General features: G+C 43.9%; 1 protein-coding gene across 1 annotated transcript in view; it reads right to left on the minus strand.

Moving 5' to 3' along the window:
* LOC147103105 (uncharacterized) overlaps positions 1-20,343 on the minus strand; it is a 108,346-nt gene extending 88,003 nt beyond the window's left edge. Inside the window, exons 1-4 of the mRNA XM_085962420.1 lie at positions 20,270-20,343; positions 14,667-14,858; positions 13,245-13,301; positions 2,362-2,452 (exon numbers count right to left, since the gene is read on the minus strand). Of these exons, the coding sequence (XP_085818546.1) occupies positions 2,362-2,452; positions 13,245-13,301; positions 14,667-14,744 (226 nt within the window). The 5' untranslated portion in view covers positions 14,745-14,858; positions 20,270-20,343. The remainder of the gene's footprint in view (positions 1-2,361; positions 2,453-13,244; positions 13,302-14,666; positions 14,859-20,269) is intronic.
* Between the last annotated feature and the right edge of the window lie 216 nt (positions 20,344-20,559).

Raw genomic sequence — 20,559 nt, forward strand, 5'->3', positions numbered from 1 at the left:
TGTGATCCCAGGGGCGCTTGTGAACCAAATGCCCCCGGGATACGTGGGCCTCTGCGCATTTCCAAGAGGAGAGGCCCAGGATCGCAAGCCTCGGGATCTATGGAACCAGCAGGTAAGTTTGTAGATTTTTTTCCGATCGGAGACATCCGCCCACAGGAAGCCGCCGATCGGAAATTCAGGGCCAATATTGTAGCACTCTATGCATCTATATATAAATGGCTTGATTCAGTGCTAGTAATCTTGCCTCTAAGTCAGAAGGTTGTAGGATCAAGTCTCACTCCATATATTTGAGTTCCTGTGTCAGCTGTGACTCAGTGGGTAGCACACTCACTTCTGCGACAGAAGGATGTAGGTTCAAATCCCACACCAGGGACTTGGGCACATAAATCTAGGCTGATACTCCAGTGCAGTGCTGAGGGAGTGCTGCACCGTCGGAGGTGCCGTCTTTCAGATGAGACATTAAACCGAGGCCCTGTCTGCTCTCTCAGGTGTACATAAAAGATCCCATGGCACTATTTCGAAGAAGAGTAGGGGAGTTATCCCTGATGTCCTGGCACAATATTTATCCCTCAACCACCATGACAAAAACAGCTTATCTGGTCATTATCACATTGCTGTTTGTGGGAGCTTGCTGTTTGCAAACTGGCAGCTGCGTTTCCCACATTACAACAGTGACTACACTCCAAAAATACTTAATTGGCTGTAAAGTGCTTTGAGACATCTGGTGGTTTTGAAAGGTTTAGTCTAGTACCTGGCTTGACTACTTTGGTGCAGTATTGAGGGAGTGCTGCACAGCCTGAGGTGCTGTCTTTCAGATGAGATGTTAAACCAAGGTCCTGTCTGCCTGCTAAGGTAGATGTAAAAGATCCAAGGTCACCCTTCAATCAACTCCACCAAAAACAGATTATCATCTCATTTGCTATTTGTGGGAGCTTGCTTTGTGCAATTTGGTGGCCACAGTTGCCTATGTTACAACAGTGACTTCATTTTGAAACATTGGGCTGGATTTTGTGAATGGAGACAAGTTGGAGGCAGGACTGCTGCTTGTCGTATCAATGTCCCGCCTCCATCCTCGTCTGACCAACCAGAGGGATTTTCCCCCGATTGATCTTGTTAAGCCCGCCCTGCAGGCTCAGCAGGCCAGTTAGGGAGGAAGTCACTGACAGAGCACGTCAACATCAGACATGCCATCTGTCAAGACTTCTTGAAAGAAGAAATGTCAGCGTTTGACAGCTCTGTGAAGCTGTCAAACATTGATATTCTCTGTAGTTTGATGAGTCCTTGTGTTCAGGACTCATCAAACCTTTCAACTTTGTTGATTTCACATGGCTGTTGGTTCAGAGGATCCAACAGCCAGTCTGTGAAATCGACAAGGAGGATATTGGGTCTCCCGATCCAGGGTGGATGAAGGCTTTAGGAAGAAAACCAGGTAAGTGAACATTTTTTAACACTTATCACTCACCTTCCATACTTACCACTCCACGCTTGCACCCATCACTCACCTCTACATCTTACATCCAGGTGCCTCTGACTGCCGCAGACCTCCTTCACCTCTCCTCCAACCCGACGGGGATCTCCGAGGTCGGGAAGCCTTCACCTGTGAAGGTAAAATGGCACTAATCCTTTTTTCTGTCTGTTAATTACCTGTTAACAGGCAGTTAAAAGGATTAAATGCCTTTCCTGCCTCCAGGAGACGGGGCGCGAAGCAGCACATCTTCCTGCCTCCTGGCAAAAGGGCACGGAGGTGGGATGGGGGTGGGTTTGCCATCCGCCCCCACTTTCTGCTACTTTACCAGCAATCCTGCCTCCATGCCCGCCTCCTCGGGGCTTGGAAAATCCAGCCCATTAACTCTATTTCTCTCTCCACAGATGTTGCCAGACCCATTGTGTATTTCCAGCATTTTCTCTTTATATTTCAAATTTTCAGCATTTGTAGTATTTTGCCCTTATATATGTGAGGTTTGAAATCTTGACATTGTAGGTAAATTCGCTGATCTTGCCCTCCCAGCTGGGAGGCCATGCTCAGTATGGGTCGGAGATAGGACTATACTAAAGCGCCAATTCTGTGGCTTGTGCTCCCTTCGAGGGTCCTCCCGCCAGTACGCAGGATCTACATTGCCTTTAGATTTTGCTCTTAACTATCAGAATTAAAATGCTGCAGAATATTAAAAGTAAAAGATGAGTTCAATTGGCAACAGCTCTAACTCAACTCTTAACTTGAGAATCTAACTATTCTGCAATAAATTCTCACGTGACCCAATTTCCAAAAACACTGAAAATGAGTCCCAACAAGTCTAATGTTGACCTCATTAACTGGGAAATCATTGGTTTCTGTTGTTGTTTTTTTTATGAAAGACAGACCTGTCTGTGCGTGCTGAGACTCCGAGGGGACCGTGAGGCTTGTGAACAGTTGTCCTGATGTTGCACTTGGAGCTGGCTCTTGAAACTCAACCTGCAAGGCAAAGCAGTTGATCAGTTGTCAAGAATGCCAACCATGGGTAACATGTTTCACCAACACATGTTGATAGTCAATGAGCCCAATGGAATAAACTGCACCAGTTTCATGGATTGAGAGCCCTGCCCATTAGAAATACAGCCTGATAAGTAATAAGAAATCATTTTTCTTTAAACTGAGTTCCAAAAAGATTTGTTACAAAGCTGCTTTTGCCTGCAAATGTTTCTGTAATATGCTCTTTTATTATCTAATTTCTGTCCCTTATATCTACATATACACATATTTAAAAAGTGTGGTAACCCAGATCTAAGGCGGATTACCATTGCGTCAGTAAAATCTAAAATGAATGCTTAAAGACACTTTATTTTGAATCTAGCATATCATACAGTAGATCATACATTTGTTTATTGTAATCTGTAGTTGTAACAAGTTTTGGGTTGCTTGGATCCAAGACAACTGTTTATTTTATTATTAGACTTCCTTGGCATGTTCCTTGAGAATGATTAATGGAGACATATCCTTGTGTAATGGCAGATTAAAACATAATTTATGATTATTGAAAGAAGGACTTGCATTTACACAGCGTCTTTCACTACCACCGGACGTCCCAAAGTGCTTTACAGCCAATGAAGTACTTTGTGAAGTGTAGTCACTGTTGTAATGTAGGAAATGCGGCAGCCAATTTGCACTCTGCAAGCTCCCACAAACAGCAATGTGATAATGACCAGATACAGGAAACTCTTTTTTATCCGGCACAGATGGGACCGGCGTGGTGCCGGTTGATCAAAAAGTCCGGATTACAGAGAGGTATACTCACTAAGGTATGAGAGCCCCGTACACGGCCACAGATCCAGGCGTCCCTGTTGCATGGCAACAGGTGCAGGAACCCCGGTTACACGGCCACAGATCCAGGAATCCCGGTTACACGGCCACTAATATGAAGTAAAACTTAACTGAATCTATTCCTGAATTTTGCCGGTTAAGAGAGATTTCCGGTTATTTAGGTGCCGGTAAAAAAAAAGTTTCCTGTAATCAGTTTTTGTTATGTTGATTGAGGGATAAATATTGTGCTAGGACACCGGGGATAACCCCCCTGCTCTTCTTCAAGATAGTGCCATGAGATCTTTTACGTCCACCTGAGAGAGTAGACGGGGCCTCAGTTTAACATCTCATCCAAAAGACAGCACCACCAACAGTGCTGCCCTCCCTCAGTAATGCACTGGAGTGTCAGCCTAGATTTTTGTGCTCAAGTCTCTGGTGTGGGATTTGAACCCACAACCTTGTGACTCAGAGGTAAGGGTGCTACAAACTGAGCCATTGGCTGACACTATTGTCATAAGGGAATATAAACTGCCTCATGTGCAGGTAAGCCTTGGATAGGGGTGTAAGATATTTTAAGCCTCAGATGGTAAACTATTAAAATTCTATTCGCTTTACTTCTTCAAAAGGATTGCTAGGACATCAAACTGAGTCAACTGTATAAATGCTTACCTGCCAGTTCTGGAATGGCTAGCATGGAATATTTTCCATCCCACAAATTTGATGGGAGATGTGATAAGGATACTACAAGAATTCCAGTGTTATTGTTAAACAGGGTCATTGTTTGGCCTTGGCTGTGCAAAGTTGCATGCTCATACTTCTCAAGGGGAGTTCAAGGGAAATCTGGTACTACTGTTGAAAGTGAAATCATGTTAAAGGGCCTGAACTGGAATAATATATGGATTTCCAGCATCTGCAGTATTTTGCTATCGGAATAATATATTATCTTGTCCCCCAATCAGCTTGTACAACTCATTTTTTAAATTCATTCACGGGATGTGGGCGTCGCTGGCAAGGCCAGCATTTATTGCCCATCCCTAGTGCCCTTGAGAAGGTGGCGGTGAGCTGCCTTCTTGAACCGCTGCAGTCCGTGCGGTGAAGGTACTCCCACAATGCTGTTAGGGAGGGAGTTCCAGGATTTTGACCCAGCGACGATGAAGGAACAGCAATGTGTGACTTGGAGGGGAACTTGGAGGTGGTGGTGTTCCCATGCGCCTGCTGCCCTTGTCCTTCTAGGTGGTAGAGGTCACGAGTTTGGGACGTGCTGCCGAAGAAGCCTTGGTGAATTGCTGCAGTGCATCTTGTAGATTACCTGCACATGTATCAAACAGGTGCTTGCAGTCTCATCACGGTCTATTTACACTTTATTAATTTTACAGTGGCTTTCACTATACTGTAAACAAACATGTTTAATCCATTAACAACAGAAAACGCTGGAAACACTCAGCAGGCCAGGCAGCATCCATGGAGAGAGAAACAGAGTTAATGTTTCAGGTCTGGGACCCTTCATCAGAACTGGAAAAAGCTGGAGATGTAACAGATATTAAGCAGGTGCAGAGACAGGGGTGGGGTGGGGGGGGGGGGAGGTGGTGCTGGTGGGGGTGAGTGGGAGGGGAGGAAGGAATTGAAGGAACATACTGTGCTTATGTAAGAGGCAGGAAAGATAAAATGTTGCAAATGGGAATGGCAAAATCATACAGCATGAAAAATGGGGGCAGGGGTTATAGTTTGAAATTGTTGAACTCAATGTTGAGTCCAAAAGGCTGTAAAGTGCCTAACCGAAAGATGAGGTGCTGTTCCTCGAGCTTACGTTGAGCTTCATTGGAACAATGTAATAGGCTGAGGACAGAGAGATCAGAGTGGGAGTGAAGCGGAGAATTAAAGTGACAGGCAACCGGAAGCTCAGGGTCACCCTTACGGACTGAACGGAGGTGTTCCGCAAAGCGGTCGCCCAATCTGCGTTTGGTCTCCCCAATGTAGAGGAGACCGCATTGTGAGCAGCGAATACAGTATATTAAATTGCAAGAAGTACAAGTAAATCGCTGTTTCACCTGGAAGGGGTGTTTGGGGCCCTGGACAGTGGGAAGGGAGGATGTAAAAGGGCAGGTGTTGCATCTCCTGCACTTGCACGGGAATAAATGTTTAATCCATTACTGTACTAGTAACCTCTAATGCAATCTAACAGAGTCTTCTGATCAGTGTGACACAATCTTAATCACTGTTGTGTCATATCTGACAAAGAATCTGTTTTTCTTTCTTCAAGGTTTCCTAAAGTTAAGCAGTTTGCAGTCATTTCTGTGGTGGCAATTTGAAGAAGGCAAGCCGGCAAGCAATGAGCGAAGGAAGAAAGAAAGAAAGACTTGCATTTATATAGCGCCTTTCATGACCACCGGACGTCCCAAAGCACTTTACAGCCAACGAAGTACTTTTGTAATGCAGTCACTGTTGTAATTTAGGAAACGCAGCAGCCAATTTGCGCCCAGCACAGTCCCAGAAACAGCAATGTGATAATGACCAGACAATCTGCTTGTTTAGTGATGTTGATTGAGGGAATAAATATTGGCTAGTACACTGGGGATAACTCCCCTGCTCTTCTTCAAAATAGTGCCATGGGATCTTTTACATTCACTGAGAGATCAGGCAGGGCCTCGGTTTAAAGTCACATTCGAAAGACGGCACTTCCAACAGTGCAGCACTCCCTCAGTACTGCACTGGAGTGTCAGCCTAGATTTTTGTGTTCTAAACCTCTGGAATGGGACTTGAACCCACAACCTTCTGACTCAGAGGCGAGTGTGCTACCCACTGAGCCACGGCTGAACTTCAAGTCCTCCGCCACTGAAGACAATGGGAGCTGTTTCTGAATCCAAAGAGATGTCACCTGCCCAGAATTGAGGGACGGGAAATGAAATCAACTCAAAGGGCAATAAATATTTGGAATAATCTGCCAAGCAAAGTAGTAGAATGAAAGGCACTGGAGCACTTGGAATGCAAGAGTACTAGAGGAACAAACTTTGCTGGGCCAAATGGCCCGTTTAATCCTTGGCTTTTCAAAGGTCTTCTCCTGCCCGAAACTGTTATGTTACTATTACACAGGGTGGGAGTCAAGGAATCAAAAATGAAAAGTGAGTTCTCAACGCAGCTTCTGAAGTGCAGTTAATCATCTATACGATCACCACAGCAATAAAGTAATGTCAGAAATGAGGTGTCTTCATCTGAAGCCTGTACTGTAAAGATATGATATAGATATATTGCATGATTAATGTAGCTCTGTTGAAATGTGATACTTAAAAGCAGTCAATGTATGAAGATGATCTTGTCACTTCAAGGTTATTACAGTATATTATTTTGAGTTTGAACATAAAGTAGATACAGTAAACTCTTGTTTAAACGGCACCTAATTACCCAGAATTCTCTAATAACCGGCAAAATTCAGGAGTAGGTTCAGGAACCCAAAGGTAAGTTTTACTGTATATTTGTGGCTGTGTAACCGGGGTTCTTGTACCTTTTGCCGTGTAACCATGTCTCCTGCACCTCTGGTTGTGTAACCGGGTCCCCTGTACCTGTGGCTGTGTAACCGGGGCTCCAGCACTTGTGGCTGTGTAACCGGGACTCCTGTACCTGTGGCCATGTAACCGGGGCTCCTGGATCTGTGGCCGTGTAACCGGGGCTCCAGCACTTGTGGCTGTGTAACCGGGACTCCTGTACCTGTGGCCGTGTAACAGGGACTCCTGGATCTGTGGCCATGTAACCGGGGCTCCTGTACCTGCGGCCGTGTAACCGGGGCTCCAGCACTTGTGGCTGTGTAGCCGGGGCTCCTGCACCTGTGGCCATGTAACAGGGACTCCTGGATCTGTGGCCATGTAACCGGGGCTCCTGTACCTGCGGCCGTGTAACCGGGGCTCCTGCACTTGTGGCTGTGTAGCCGGGGCTCCTGCACCTGTGGCCATGTAACAGGGACTCCTGGATCTGTGGCCATGTAACCGGGGCTCCTGTACCTGCGGCCGTGTAACCGGGGCTCCAGCACTTGTGGCCGTGCAACAGGGGCTCCAGCACCTGTGGCCGTGTAACAGGGGTTCCTGCACCTGTGGTTGTGTAACGGGGCTCCTGGACCTGTGGCCGTGTAACCGGGGCTCCAGCACCTGTGGCCGTGTAACCGGGGCTCCAGCACCTGTGGCCGTGTAACCGGGGCTCCAGCACTTGTGGCCATGTAACAGGGGTTCCTGCACCTGTGGCTGTGTAACGGGGCTCTCGTACCTTGGGCCATTGTCACTCCGTGTCCCTTCTTCTGGTCTGAGTTTGGCCGATATATAAATTGCCTCGGTAGGTATACCTCTCCGTTATCCGGAATTTTTAACCAACCGGCACCATCCCGGTCCCGTAGGTGCCGGATACGAAAGAGTTTACTGTAGATGATTTATAAAACCAACCTGATAACATGAAATGATGTCCGTGTTACATGAAAGGAGGAGGAATGATATAGCACAGTAAATACAGGGTGGAACTGTTAGGTGGATTAGACTGAGATGAAACCACGCTTTTAACCTTGTATGTACAATATTTAATAGAAATGAGGCTGACTGTTCATGATATAACTGAACTTAAATTGAAAACAAAGGGGAAATTCCTATATGTTTATTCAGCTCTCGGCTCTGCCACATATGTCGGTTAAAGTAGTGCTTTTTAAGCAGATTCTTGTCATATTAATTTTTATCACTATCTGTTCTATTAATTGCACAATGAAATGATATGTTTCCATTATTGGCAAGGTCACTAATTGGTTTTAAATTCCAATGTGTTAATACTTTATCTACTAACCGTCAGGCAAGACTCAGGATGTGTCTGAGTTGACCTTATTATTTTTAACATCAAACAGTGTGCTATTACCAGACAGTGTAGAGTTTTTCATACTATTATTGTTAATTTGTAGCTCTAAGCCAGCGTTATTCAGGGAAGAGGGAACGATCATTTGGCATTCCGTCAAAATGTCTTGAATTGTAAATTGCTTTCATTAGAATAATGGCTAACCCAGATTAGACAATAAGCACATTGCTTAAGATCTGTCTCAAGAAGGAGTAGAGAAAAGGGGGAGATAATAGAAGAAAGGAGGAGGACAGGCAATGCACAAAACAGTGAGAACAGCAATAAATGAATAAGGGGTATATTTTACAACCCCACCGACTGGTGGCTGAAATGGTACTTCCAATTGTCCCTGGGTCAGCCCTACGACCTCTACATGATGAGTTGCCAGCCTGGATGGGGCTTTCCAGTGAGAACTCGCCAAAGGGGGTGGAGGTATGGCAAAGCAAGTGCGTCACAAAGCTACAATTAAAGGGTTGCTGCCACTTGATTGCATGTGGGACCAAAAATGGTTTCAGCCATTGCAAAGACTGGAAAGCTATTTTTCAGCCTCCCCAAATGCTTTCCAAAAGGAAAACAAATTGGCTGAAAAAACTATGGGAAGGCTAAACATACACAAAGGCAGAATGGAGGTGCTGAGGTTTTGGTTGGATTTGAGGAGGATTCCCCTGTTTGCCATTCCACAGAGGACAACAGTTCAGCATGCCAGGCGGAAGGTGGTGGCCGAGGTCAACTCTACCCCTGTAACTGGGAAGCAGATGCAGAAGATGGCACACCTTAGGGAAGCTACCAAGTTAGGACTACCCAACAGTACCATTTACTAGGCAGATAGCCCAAGTGTGCGTGCCACAAAGTCTGGCCCATCAACCTGTTGCACATTTACTGCTAGTCCATTGCAAGTGCTCCCTCAGCCTTATAGCTCTTTCATTGCTTATAGTGCTCACTCCAGCTGGGCATAAATACAAGCCACAACTTACAGTTGAAAGCCCTGAGACACATCTGCAAAGGTCTTTACACATAAAATTACTGGCACACAACCTAACTGCTTGGTCACTTAACTATGACGAACTGTAGGTTGGGCACACGTCTGCACCAGTGTATATGTTCCTTCAACTTACAAGACGTCAAAACTACTTCTCTGCTTGCATGACAAGATTGTACTTAATATAACGAAACAGCCCTGAACGAAAGGAGGTCTCAGAAATGCCAAGCCTGTGACTTCCTTACAGGAGACCATCATGGACATCCTGGTATACAAGAGCATTGAGGAGGTAGGAAAAGCAACAGACCTCAGCAAAATTCATGGCAAGTAACATCCAGCCCCTTATATCTTGCTCTGCTTCTGATTTACTCCCACACAGGCATACGCATAATCACACAAACAGCACACATTCAGCAACGCGAAGTACAGCTCTGTTTGAAGGCGTGTTCTGGAGCCTGTGTTCTAACATATCTTCCTTATTTGCCATTGTAGGTTTGAGAGCACCGACACGAGCAGAGAAATAGACTGCAGCCTCTCACCAAAGGTTCGAATCACCTGCACAGCTACTCGTGTTGCAGACAATGCAGCTATTGAGCTTGATGAGGAAGCACTGAGCGAGTCACAGTGCACAGGTGAGAAGGAGCAAGTGATGGCGGCCAAGGAGCAGCAGGAACCTATTGGCTGTATGGCTGCCAATTACTTCTTATGCTTTGTGAAATGGAGCAGTTGCGTCATGCTTCAAGTCCGTAGAAGAGGAAATGGAAGTGCTATAGCTGTAGCACACCTGCCTAGCAATGCCTGAGGAAAGTGACCTCTGTGGGCTCGGGTCTGTAGGCATTCTGTTGCAGAGCGGTGAGCCATTAGCCAAATCAGACACCAGGAGCTAGGGGGTGTAATCCTGACTCCATTTTAGGTACATTACGTCATACAGATACCTGCGGTTCTAAACCCAGCCCCTACGTCACAATTCGGTTCCTGGTGTGAAGATGTACAGCTTCGTTAAACAAGTGGCAGGTCACAGGTAAACTGGCGGAGCGCTGCTGTTCACCAATTAGAACCAGAACCCAGAGCTCCCGAGTGGAGGAATTAAAGATTTTATTGCAAAGAAAAATCCAATATTCAAATGGCAAATTGAGAAACGTGATCAGAGACACAAGGAAGCAATTTTAGCCTAATTCACCGAGCGGGAAACCCACTGGATCGGGTGGAATGCCGGTTTTACACCTGGCCCTATATTACTCTCCATTGACCTCACTCCGCTGATGGGCGGGTTAGGTTACAATTTCCCCTTTGGTAACTTTTTACATTTCAACCAGTTCCTCAGAAAATAAATTCATCTTTACCTCAACCACGTATATAAAATGTATATAAAATATATATAAAGTGTTAAATGGGTTAGATAAGGTAAATCTTCAATATTTCTTTTTAAATATCCGACCAGAGGTCATCAATATAAACTGTGAAAAATAAATTTAGAATAGATGCCAGAAAAAACTTTCTTGCTATTGAGGCTGTCAAAATATCTGCAACAAACTCCTCAGATGTTAGGGGGTTTCCAAACCAGTTGGACGCTAGGCGAGGGGAGCTTGAGGGGTGGATGGCAATGAAACAAGTGGCCTTTCTTGTCCTTTACTATTCTTACAAGGCACTTGAATTTGGCTTCAACCCATTGCATGCTGATTAAAATATGACATTGAGGTGTAAGAGATTTTTTTTAATAGTTTTTCTTTCTACAATTTTTAGTGACAACTTCACAGCTTCACAACTCTTTGTGGAAAGAAGTTTCTCCTGCTCCCTGTTCTAAATCTCTAAATCTTGTGCCTATGGTCCCTTGTTCTAGACCCCTCAAATACTGGGAAAGGTCTGCTTCTATCCACCCTGTCCTTTCATAATTTTAAACAATTCTGTCGGATTGTTTTGTAGTCGTACATTTTTTAACTTGTTAGGGCATCAGAGTCCTCGGTCATGGGAAATCCCAAATATTTACTTGTGCAACAAACACTGGCCCATTGTATCCAGTTAGCATCTGACATTGCTTTTGGATGCTAGTAACTGCATTCCTAAGCACAGAGACAATCCTCAGTGATAATACACATTGCGAGACTGCTTCTGACGACATTTAAGTTAACACGGTGTCCTGTCGAAACTAAGATACATTTTTATTTGTGTAGCTTCACTCCATTGATATGTTGCTAGACCAATACAATGGAGCACCTCATTAACAGGGAAGTCCGCTATTTCCGCTGAGGCAGACATTAGCAATTTATAACAATGGCTACTGTTTAAAGTGACACAAGCAAATCCAAACTTTTGCAACAGTATGGTTTGCATTGATATTTCTTAATTGATATTTTTTTCTCTTTGAATTTATTGTCTCTGCCCTCCCCTGCACCCAGGTTATCCTCATTGATCAGCTCAAAAGTCCGTCACCATGTTTTCATCTTCCTCTCCTGAAGGTTGCTGACTCTTGCTGGTGTCTCATTCCACAGGTACCAAAGCACCGCTCTCCTACCTCAGCCCACCCTCTGTTTTGTTTGATCCAGCACGACACCACACAGTGTACTAATACGCATGGCCATTGAGGGAGCTCGCACAGCAGCAGTTTTGAAATGTTTCAGCTGAGAGCTTGCACCACCCACACATTCCATCCCCCACCGTGAGTTGGTTAAAGCCCTGATGGACTGTGTAAGCCTCGCAAAATTCTACAGATTCCCCCAAACCAAGAAAAGAAGAAATTTTGGTCTGTTTTAAAGAATATTGGGCCAGAAAGGGGCTTAAAATCAAAACCCCAGGATTTTGGCTATTTTAAAAAGGCATGTCCAGGCCTGTGGGAGGCTGCGACAAAAGGAGTTGGGTTGGGCACTGTAAAACAAACAGTTTGAGTATTTGGCACAGGTCAGATTGTCTGGGAATGTTCTGGACCATCTCAGTCATTCCACATAAAGACAATAGGCCTACGGAAGGACAGTTCCCGCCAAAAACCTACAGGGCCATCAAGGACATGAATAATACAGTACATGCCACTGATCAACAAAAGGGACCCTGACCCCAGCAGGAGAAGACAATCGAACAACAGTTTAAACCACTCAGAGAAACATCCAAAACCACTTCACACACTTAAACCGATTTTGAAGCAATCCTGAAACTAGTTAAAAATCAATTAAAGATAGATGGGACCAGCCAGGAACCCATTAAATAATTTAAAACTATTAAAGTTAACGAGCCCACCAAAATTAACAATGGGCCAGAGAAGCTTTGGTGGGCAGATAAGCAAAGCCTCAAACGGTATAATTCTGCTTTTATACAGAAACAGTCAGAGAGTCATACTGACAGTCAGTGAAGGTTATTCGGACGGTGTGCGAACTTGAAGGTACAGTTTATACAGACAGAGGCACAGCTCATTTGAAAGACACATCAGCTTCGGGACAATCAATCGACCAAAGGACAACAGGAGGAGAACGGAAGGAATCGCGGCAACCAAGGGCCCCAAGAAACAAACAACCAACAATATTACCAACAACTAGGTAATATTGGGCCGCCGCGACCAACAAGAAACCAACTCGGAAGGAACCGAAGATCTGCAAGTTTTTCCCACTCTACAAACTATTCCTGCATTTGGTGAGCATTTCCCTGGTTCTCTGGAATCCAACCTAGTTAGTATAGTGGGATTGCGAGGGGTGAAGTATTTTGTCTATTGTTATTCTCCCTCGTATATTCCGAAGTGTTCCCCCTTTTAGAGTGGTAAGATTATTGTGTTGTGTATATTTTCTTGTCTCAAATAAAAAACAAAGTTGTTGTATCAAATTCAGTTGTTTGCTACAATTTCATTACAACCCCCAAATAAGTCCAGGCCTAGAACCAAGGGAGTGGGAGCGATTCGAACCGCTCAGGAGTCCGAGGCAAAGCTGACCACACACACCATCCCTTACAACTGTGCTGTGACAGGCAGCTCGAGCTGAGTGAACACCTGGTGGGCCTTGTTCCTGGATCATTCACATCGCAATGAGTCAATGTCCAATCCTTTTTTTATCGTTTCCATTATAATCAAACCGGAAGTTATAAAATGTAAAAACGCTCAACACTCTTATTAATTTACTTTAACCTGCTTTATTGAGAAAAATGGATACTTACTGCAGTTGTCAAGTAGGAGAAAGGCTCAGTCTTAAGTCCGGATGATTGCAGTTTGGGCTGTGAACATGGTAAAAGAGAACTAACATTTGAAAAAATTCATTGGAACATAGGAACAGGAGTCGGCCATTCAGCCCCTCGAGCCTGTTCCACCATTCAATGAGATCATGGCTGATCTGTATCTTAACTCCATCTACCCGCCTTGGTTCCAACACCCTTACTACCATTGCCTAACAAAAATCTATCAGTCTCAGTTTTGAAATTTTTCATTGACCCCCAGCCTCAACAGCTTTTTGGTGGGAGAGAGTTCCAAATTTCCACTACCCTTTGTGTGAAGAAGTGCTTCCTGACATCACTCCTGAACAGCCTGACTCTAATTTTAAGGTTCCGCCCCCCCCTTGTTCTGGACTTCCCCACCAGAGGAAATATTTTCCCTCTATCTACCCTATCAGCTCCTTTGATCACCTTAAACGCCTCATTTAGATTACCCATTAATCTTCTAAATTTTAAGGAATACAATTCCAGTCTATGCAATCTGTCCTCATAATTTAACCCTTTTAGCCCTGGTATCATTCTGGTGACTCTGTGCTGCACCCACTCCAAGGCCAAGATATCCTTCCTGAGGTGTGGTGCCCAGAACTGAACACCGTGTCCAGACAGGGTCTAACCAGAGCTCTGTACAGCTGGAACATAACTTCCACCCTTCTGTATTCCAGCCCTCGAGATAAAGGCCAACATTCTATTAGCCGTTCTAATTATTTTTTGTACCTGTCGATTCGCTTTTAGTGATTTCTGTACTTGAACCCCTAAATCTCTCTGTTCATCCACAGTTCCTCGCTTCTCGCCAATTAGAAAATACCCTGATCGATCTTTCTTGGGTCCAAAGTGGATGACCTCACACTTTCTCACTTTGAACTCCATCTGCCACAGTTTTGCCCATTCACTTATCAATGTCCCTTTGCAACTTTCCATTCCTGTCTACACTATTTACTGTGCCACCTAACTTAGTGCCATCAGCCAATTTAGATATACGGCTCTCTATTCCTTCATCCAAGTCATTTATAAATAGGGTGAAAAGCTGAGGCCCCAGTACAGATCCCTGGGGGACATTCAGTGTGTATCAGGTGTACACGGGACTGAGTTAGACAATCACTTGAGCTCATGTTATTAATTCACTATTTAATGAAACACAATTCTATCTATATTTCATTAATAAATATATATAATTTTGCAATCTTAATATATTAGCATTCTGCATAAATAAATACAGACGCACTATCAGCTTGACAGACACATTTGGATAAATAGATAACTGGCTAGCTCAGCAGAGATAGATAGATAGAAGGAGATAAAAATCCTATTTTAATAAAATATTTTGTGGCACTATTAAGTGCTGAAGATTGCAAGGGTAAAGGAAATCAGTACCACCAACATCAGTCTCCACCAGTTTAAAACCCTGTTGAGAATCTTCCTTAAGACAGACCGAGTGTACTGCAGGGCCATGTCTGTTTGGTGTCTTTTGTGTTAAACAGTTGTATATCTGCTTCTGGATTGATGGATATCACAGGTATTGATTACACAATGAGGAACCGGTGGTCATTCACCTTCGTGATGGGGCTGAAAGACAGTGAAACACAAGATTACCTCCTTGCATAAATGCACTATAAGTCGCATCAATTAATTTCTTTGGATAAACTTGCTTATAATATATAATCTTGCTAAGTATAAGTGATGGAGCTTCTCAATGGATAAGAGCTAAAGAACTTGTGCCTTTCATGATGTCACAAAGCACTTTACAGTCAATTAGGAACTTTTTGAAGTGTAGTCACTGTTGTAATGTAGCAGCCAATGTGCACTCAGCAAGCACCCACAAACAGCAATGAGATAATGAGCAGATGATCTGTTTTAGTGATCAATATTGAACAGAAAACTCCCCTGCTCTTCTTCGAATAGTGCCATGGGATCTTTTACATCACCCTAACAGGACAGATGAGGCCTATTGTTTAACATCTCATCTGAAAGACAGCACCTCTGACTGTGCAGCACTCCCTCAGTTCTGCCAGCTTGTATTATGTGCTCAAGTCTCTGGAGTGGGACTTGAATCCACAACCTTCTGACTCAAATGCAAGAGTGCTACCACTGAGCCATGGCTGACTGGTGCGGTACCGAGTCATACAGACCAAGACGGTCCAGATTTGATCCTGTCTGTACTGAATTGGGTGCTCAATGCTGTATAAGCTATCACTGTCCCAGTCTAATTATACAACTTATGTGGACAAATCGTAGTGTATGAATTACTTGTATGCTGAGTAACAGGCACCCTGGAGTGATCACAAGGCTTCAGTCAAGGACTAAAGCAAAATACTGTGGATGCTCGAAAGCTGAAATAAAAACAGAAAATGCTGGAAATACTCAACAAATCAGGCAGCATCTGTGGAGAGAGAAACAGAGTTAATGTTTCGGAACTGCCAAAGTTCAGATTGTTTACCTCTCTGTAACTTTTGGGAATTACTGAAAAGTTTGAGTATGTACTGCCTCCTTAAAGAGTTCCTCCCCCCTCCACTGATCAAACTCAACAGATTTATATTCAGTAAACCGGAACACATGGAAGAGAGGAAGACGTGAAATGGTTTCCGAACAATTTCTCAGGACACTGGGGAGCTAAGGCCAGTCAGTCAAAATTGGGACATCGATACTGCTCTTGTCCTCAGCCAGAAGACTGTGTATCTTACCCTTCTTGTAGTTATACTCAATTGTGTTATCGTCTCTCCCCCAAGCCCTTTCTGGCATTAACGTTCCTTCCCCCTTATCCAGAAGCCTGGCCAAAAGCTGCTGAAACTCAATTGCAAAAGGAAATCATCGTGTAGCTGTCACGGGAGACTGGAATTGGAGCACAGCTCTCCCAGCAGGGTGTCCATCACTCCATTGTTGTAGTTACCAGTCACTAGGTAACCATAAAAGTACTGCAGAAATACTCCGTTTCCCCCTCCCCCGTAGTTCAATAAACCTTCACATTCAGCTATGAATAGCAGGATTGCGAGGCCAGACTATGTATGGAATGTGTCAAAACATATGGATTATTTATGGGAGGCAATTTTCTCCTTGTCGCTGTGAATACGCAGGCACAAGATGCCAGAGCTGAAAATTGCCTCCTCCACTCAACCATGCAGAAATGGAAAATGGAAAAAGAAAAACTGTGAAAAACAGAAAACACAATTCAGAATCCAAATGAAAATAGCCTCTAATAAAGAACAGGCAACTTGGCTTGTGAAGGGCAGGTTTCACCTCACCAACCTTTGAGGGGGTGGCGTGCCAAATTGAAGGGCAAGGGAAGCCACGTAAAGTAATGTCCTGAGACTTCAGGAGGCATATTTGATGAAGTACCACATGAAAGGCTGCTTTGCAAACTAAAGTTGATGAGTGTCGCAGGTAAGAAGTGGATGTTAGGTGTCAGCCATGGCTCAGAGGGTAGCACACTCGTCTCGCGAGTGCATCATTAAAGGATGTGGGTTCAAGTCCCACTCCATGAGAGTTGAGCACATAATCTAGGCCGGACTTTAGGGCAGTACGGAAGGAGTGCTGCACTGTTCTGTTGGAAAGGAAAAATCAGGCAAGGTGTATAACGAGCTGCTGATCCAATATTGCTGGTTTTATGCCCCCAACAAAGTTGAAAGTTCCAGTGCTTATTTCCAGTAAAGAAAGAAAGACTTTATTTATATAGTGCCTTTCATGACCTCAGGACATCCCAAAGCACATTACAGCCAATGAAGTGCTTTTGAAGTGTAGACATTGTTGTAATGTAGGAAATACAGCCAATTTGTGCTCAGCAAGATCCCACAAACAGCAGTGTGATAATGACCAGATAATCTGTTTTAGTGATGTTGATTGAGGGATAAATATTGGCCAGGATACCAGGGATAAATCCTTTGGTCTTCTTCGAAAGAGTGCCATGGGATCTTTTACGTCCACCTGAGAGAGCAGACGGGGCCTCGGTTTTAACATCTCCTCCGAAAGATGGCACTTCCAACAGTGCGGCACTCCCTCAGCACTGCACCGGAGTGTCAGCCTAGATTTTTGTGCTCAAGTCTCAATAAATCCTCAGCATAATGAGAAAACAAAGTGATGGCTAAAAGAATTTTCAGGAAGTACAGTATACGGTGCGATTACATTGGTTCTGTTCCTGCTCTTTGCTATTTATGGCTGATTGGTGACTGCCCATTTTTTGATGGGTCGTTTTTGAACTTTGTGATCGGTAGTTTCATTTCTTATTTTCCTGCTTGGAATTAGTATTTTCCCTACCTGCTGTTATATGAAAATACAACTTGAGACAGTCACATACAAAAGTGACACGAATTTGCATGCGACTTGCCTGACACCTGAAGAGTGATGGCCATATTGCATGCCAGATACAAGACCTTTATAAATAATGCAGAGTGATAGAGATACACAGCAAATGTTTCACCTCTAACTGGCGGTGGTGCAGTCGCTCTTGATGGGACAATGCAAATACTGTGCCAGCTACCTACTGGCCATGAGAAGTTACCATATTAGTGGATTATTGGTCAATTGCTACAGCCAATTTAAGCTAAACCTCAATGAGTGGAAAAAGCAAAAATTGCCCTGCCCAAGATTGTGCTGTTGGCTGTTGTGTTTAATTCTTTAAAAAATAATATATAACAAGGTCTTCACTCCTTTCAACGATTTGCAAAACCATTTGGATCTCCTCATTTAGGAGTCTGGTGTTATTTTTGTAATCCCCCCCCCCTGTTGTGTTTTACAGCTGCCTTATACTTCATGGCAAACAAATTAGCATTAGCAATGGGGGGAAGACGGGGGCGGGGTAATGAACCAGGTTTTGGGACAGTGGAGGGGGAAGACTTCCCCCCTCCCTCACCCCGCACCCCCCCACCCCACCCCAAACCCCACAAGCTCCCTCCCCACTCCTTCGATTTTTGCCAGCTTCCTCTCAAATTTTAAACCACGGAATAATCCTTTTTGCTCAACCCAGAGCCTCTTCCAATAAATCCGTGTCTCTTACCTTTCTCTGATGTATCGCCAGTGTTACATTTTCGCTGCCTATTACTAATCACACAGAATCACAGAATCACAGAAACCCCACAGTGCAGATAGAGGCCATTTCGGCCCATCGAGCCTGCACCGACACATATCCCACCCGATCCCCGTAACCCCACGTATTTAATCCCCCTTAACACTAAGGGTCAATTTATCATAGCCAATCAACCTAACCCGCACATCTTTGGACTGTGGGAGGAAACCGGAGCACCCGGAGAAAACCCACGCAAACACGGGGAGAATGTGCAAACTCCACACAGACAGTTGCCCGAGGCCGGATTCGAACCCGGGTCTCTGGCGCTGTGAGGCAACAGTGCTAACCACTATGCCACCGTGCTGCCCCAACCTGGTCATTTTTTGCTTTATCGTGTAATAAACATATTCTAGGTTAAATGATAGTTTGTAAAGCAGAAAAGATACTTACAGAGGAAACACAGAGCAAATGGCACTAAATTGAAATAATAACATTTATATTTACACACAAACAGGAAAGACATCACCGATTCACAGGGAAAAGATAAATAGAAAAATCTGATTAAAGCTTATTTCACCAGATTTGACAGCGCCCGTTAAGCCCTGGAATTCGAGTTAAACTGCTTCCTGTGAAGTCCTGAACATGATCACTTTGGGACTTATTAATGGGAACTTATAAGGTAGCGACCAATGATCAATAAACAAAACAGATCAATAACTTTAAGACTTCTATGACTGCTATAACTTGTAAAGGAAGCAATATTTTACTGCCTGGTCATATTTTAGGTGTTAACTGGTGATTACATGCCTGTGTTAAGTTGTGATAGGTTTTAACTGAGTTTTATTTAAAATAAGGGAAGCATTTTTGCACGAATTAGAAACACACAAAAAGTTCAACAGGAGTAATATATGTACAGGATTTTCAACATTTAGTTTACATTTGGTACGTTTCAAACGCCTGGCCTCACACTTCCAGCATATCTCTTATAGATGGGATACCGGGAACAAAACTCACTGTCCTTTTGTGCCTGACCCGAAGTGCGGCAGGTTGCTCACTGACTGCAACTGCCCTGCTGGCAACTGGTACAGTAAGCAGCACAATAGCAGTGTAGAGAGGAGATGCCAATGGAACAGTATGACACATCACTGTGGTCGGGCACAGCTGAGGACAAGAAAGCGACAAATCTACATTTCTATCAATGACCTCAACCTTCATCAAGCTGGTAATAAATGCGTGTACAGAAGTGCAATTTCCTAAAAAATATATGTACAGCGCCCCGTAAAATCCTACCTTCATATCAGAGTTGAACAGAAAATGCAATGATCTCCTCTGAGCAAATCTTGTCTGTTCATTCAGAGACGGGAAGTGTAAGAATCCCGTGCAGGTTGCTGCAATCTGATTTTCAGCCTGGTTTTCTGCTACATGGTGATTGTGAACAGCAGTATTTTCAGCTCTCAATCTGTTAATCATGTGAGCCTTCCAAGTGTATACACGCCACCTAATGTTGCCATATCACTCTTAGTAACTGCACAGTTAATCTAACACGTAAACAAACACAGGAGGAAAGAGACCCTAATCCAGGGCTTGATATTTCTGCATCATTTTAATCCATCCTCTACATCTCAACAGTGCTATTTTCATGAAAGCACTGCCTTGTTGACTAGGCAAATCTCAAAAAGTTGTCGTTTTCAACAGTCTAATTCACTTAAGTCTTAACATAGCAATTTTCATTTTTTTTTTTAAACTTACAAATTAAAAAATGTAAGTATTTTTTTCTCCAATTGTTACAGTGCCTCAGGAAGCCATTGTTCAGTTGCATTTTAAAGAGGTTTAAGAGTTTTAATAAGTTGCCCAATTAAACTGTTCTACCACTAGATTTCTAACAGGAACCGAGGAGGCTTTTTAAAGCTAATCATCCCTATGGTCAATGTGATAATTGAAACACACAAATATAACCACAAAATGAAACATAACATCGTACCCATCTTGGAGTCCGAGGTGATGGCCAGTTTTCACTACTTTAAACGTTGGCCACAAATTGCAAGAGAATTAACTGGACACAAATAATGCTGCATCAGAGCTCAGTGTCGTAAACTGGAGAACAAACAAGAAAAGGGGAAGCACAAACAGGGCCATTGTTCTAAATATAGATTCAGTCAGCTCCGTATTTTCTAAAAGGTAGAACTGAAAGAGGGACTGATACCTGGGATGGCAGGAATGACATATGAGGAGAGATTGGGTTGATTGGGCTTATATTCGCTGGAGTTTAGA

Source organism: Somniosus microcephalus, chromosome 20 (assembly GCF_052327205.1).
Source record: "Somniosus microcephalus isolate GS21.2 chromosome 20, FLI_Smic_1.0, whole genome shotgun sequence".
NCBI classification, from domain to species: domain Eukaryota; kingdom Metazoa; phylum Chordata; class Chondrichthyes; order Squaliformes; family Somniosidae; genus Somniosus; species Somniosus microcephalus.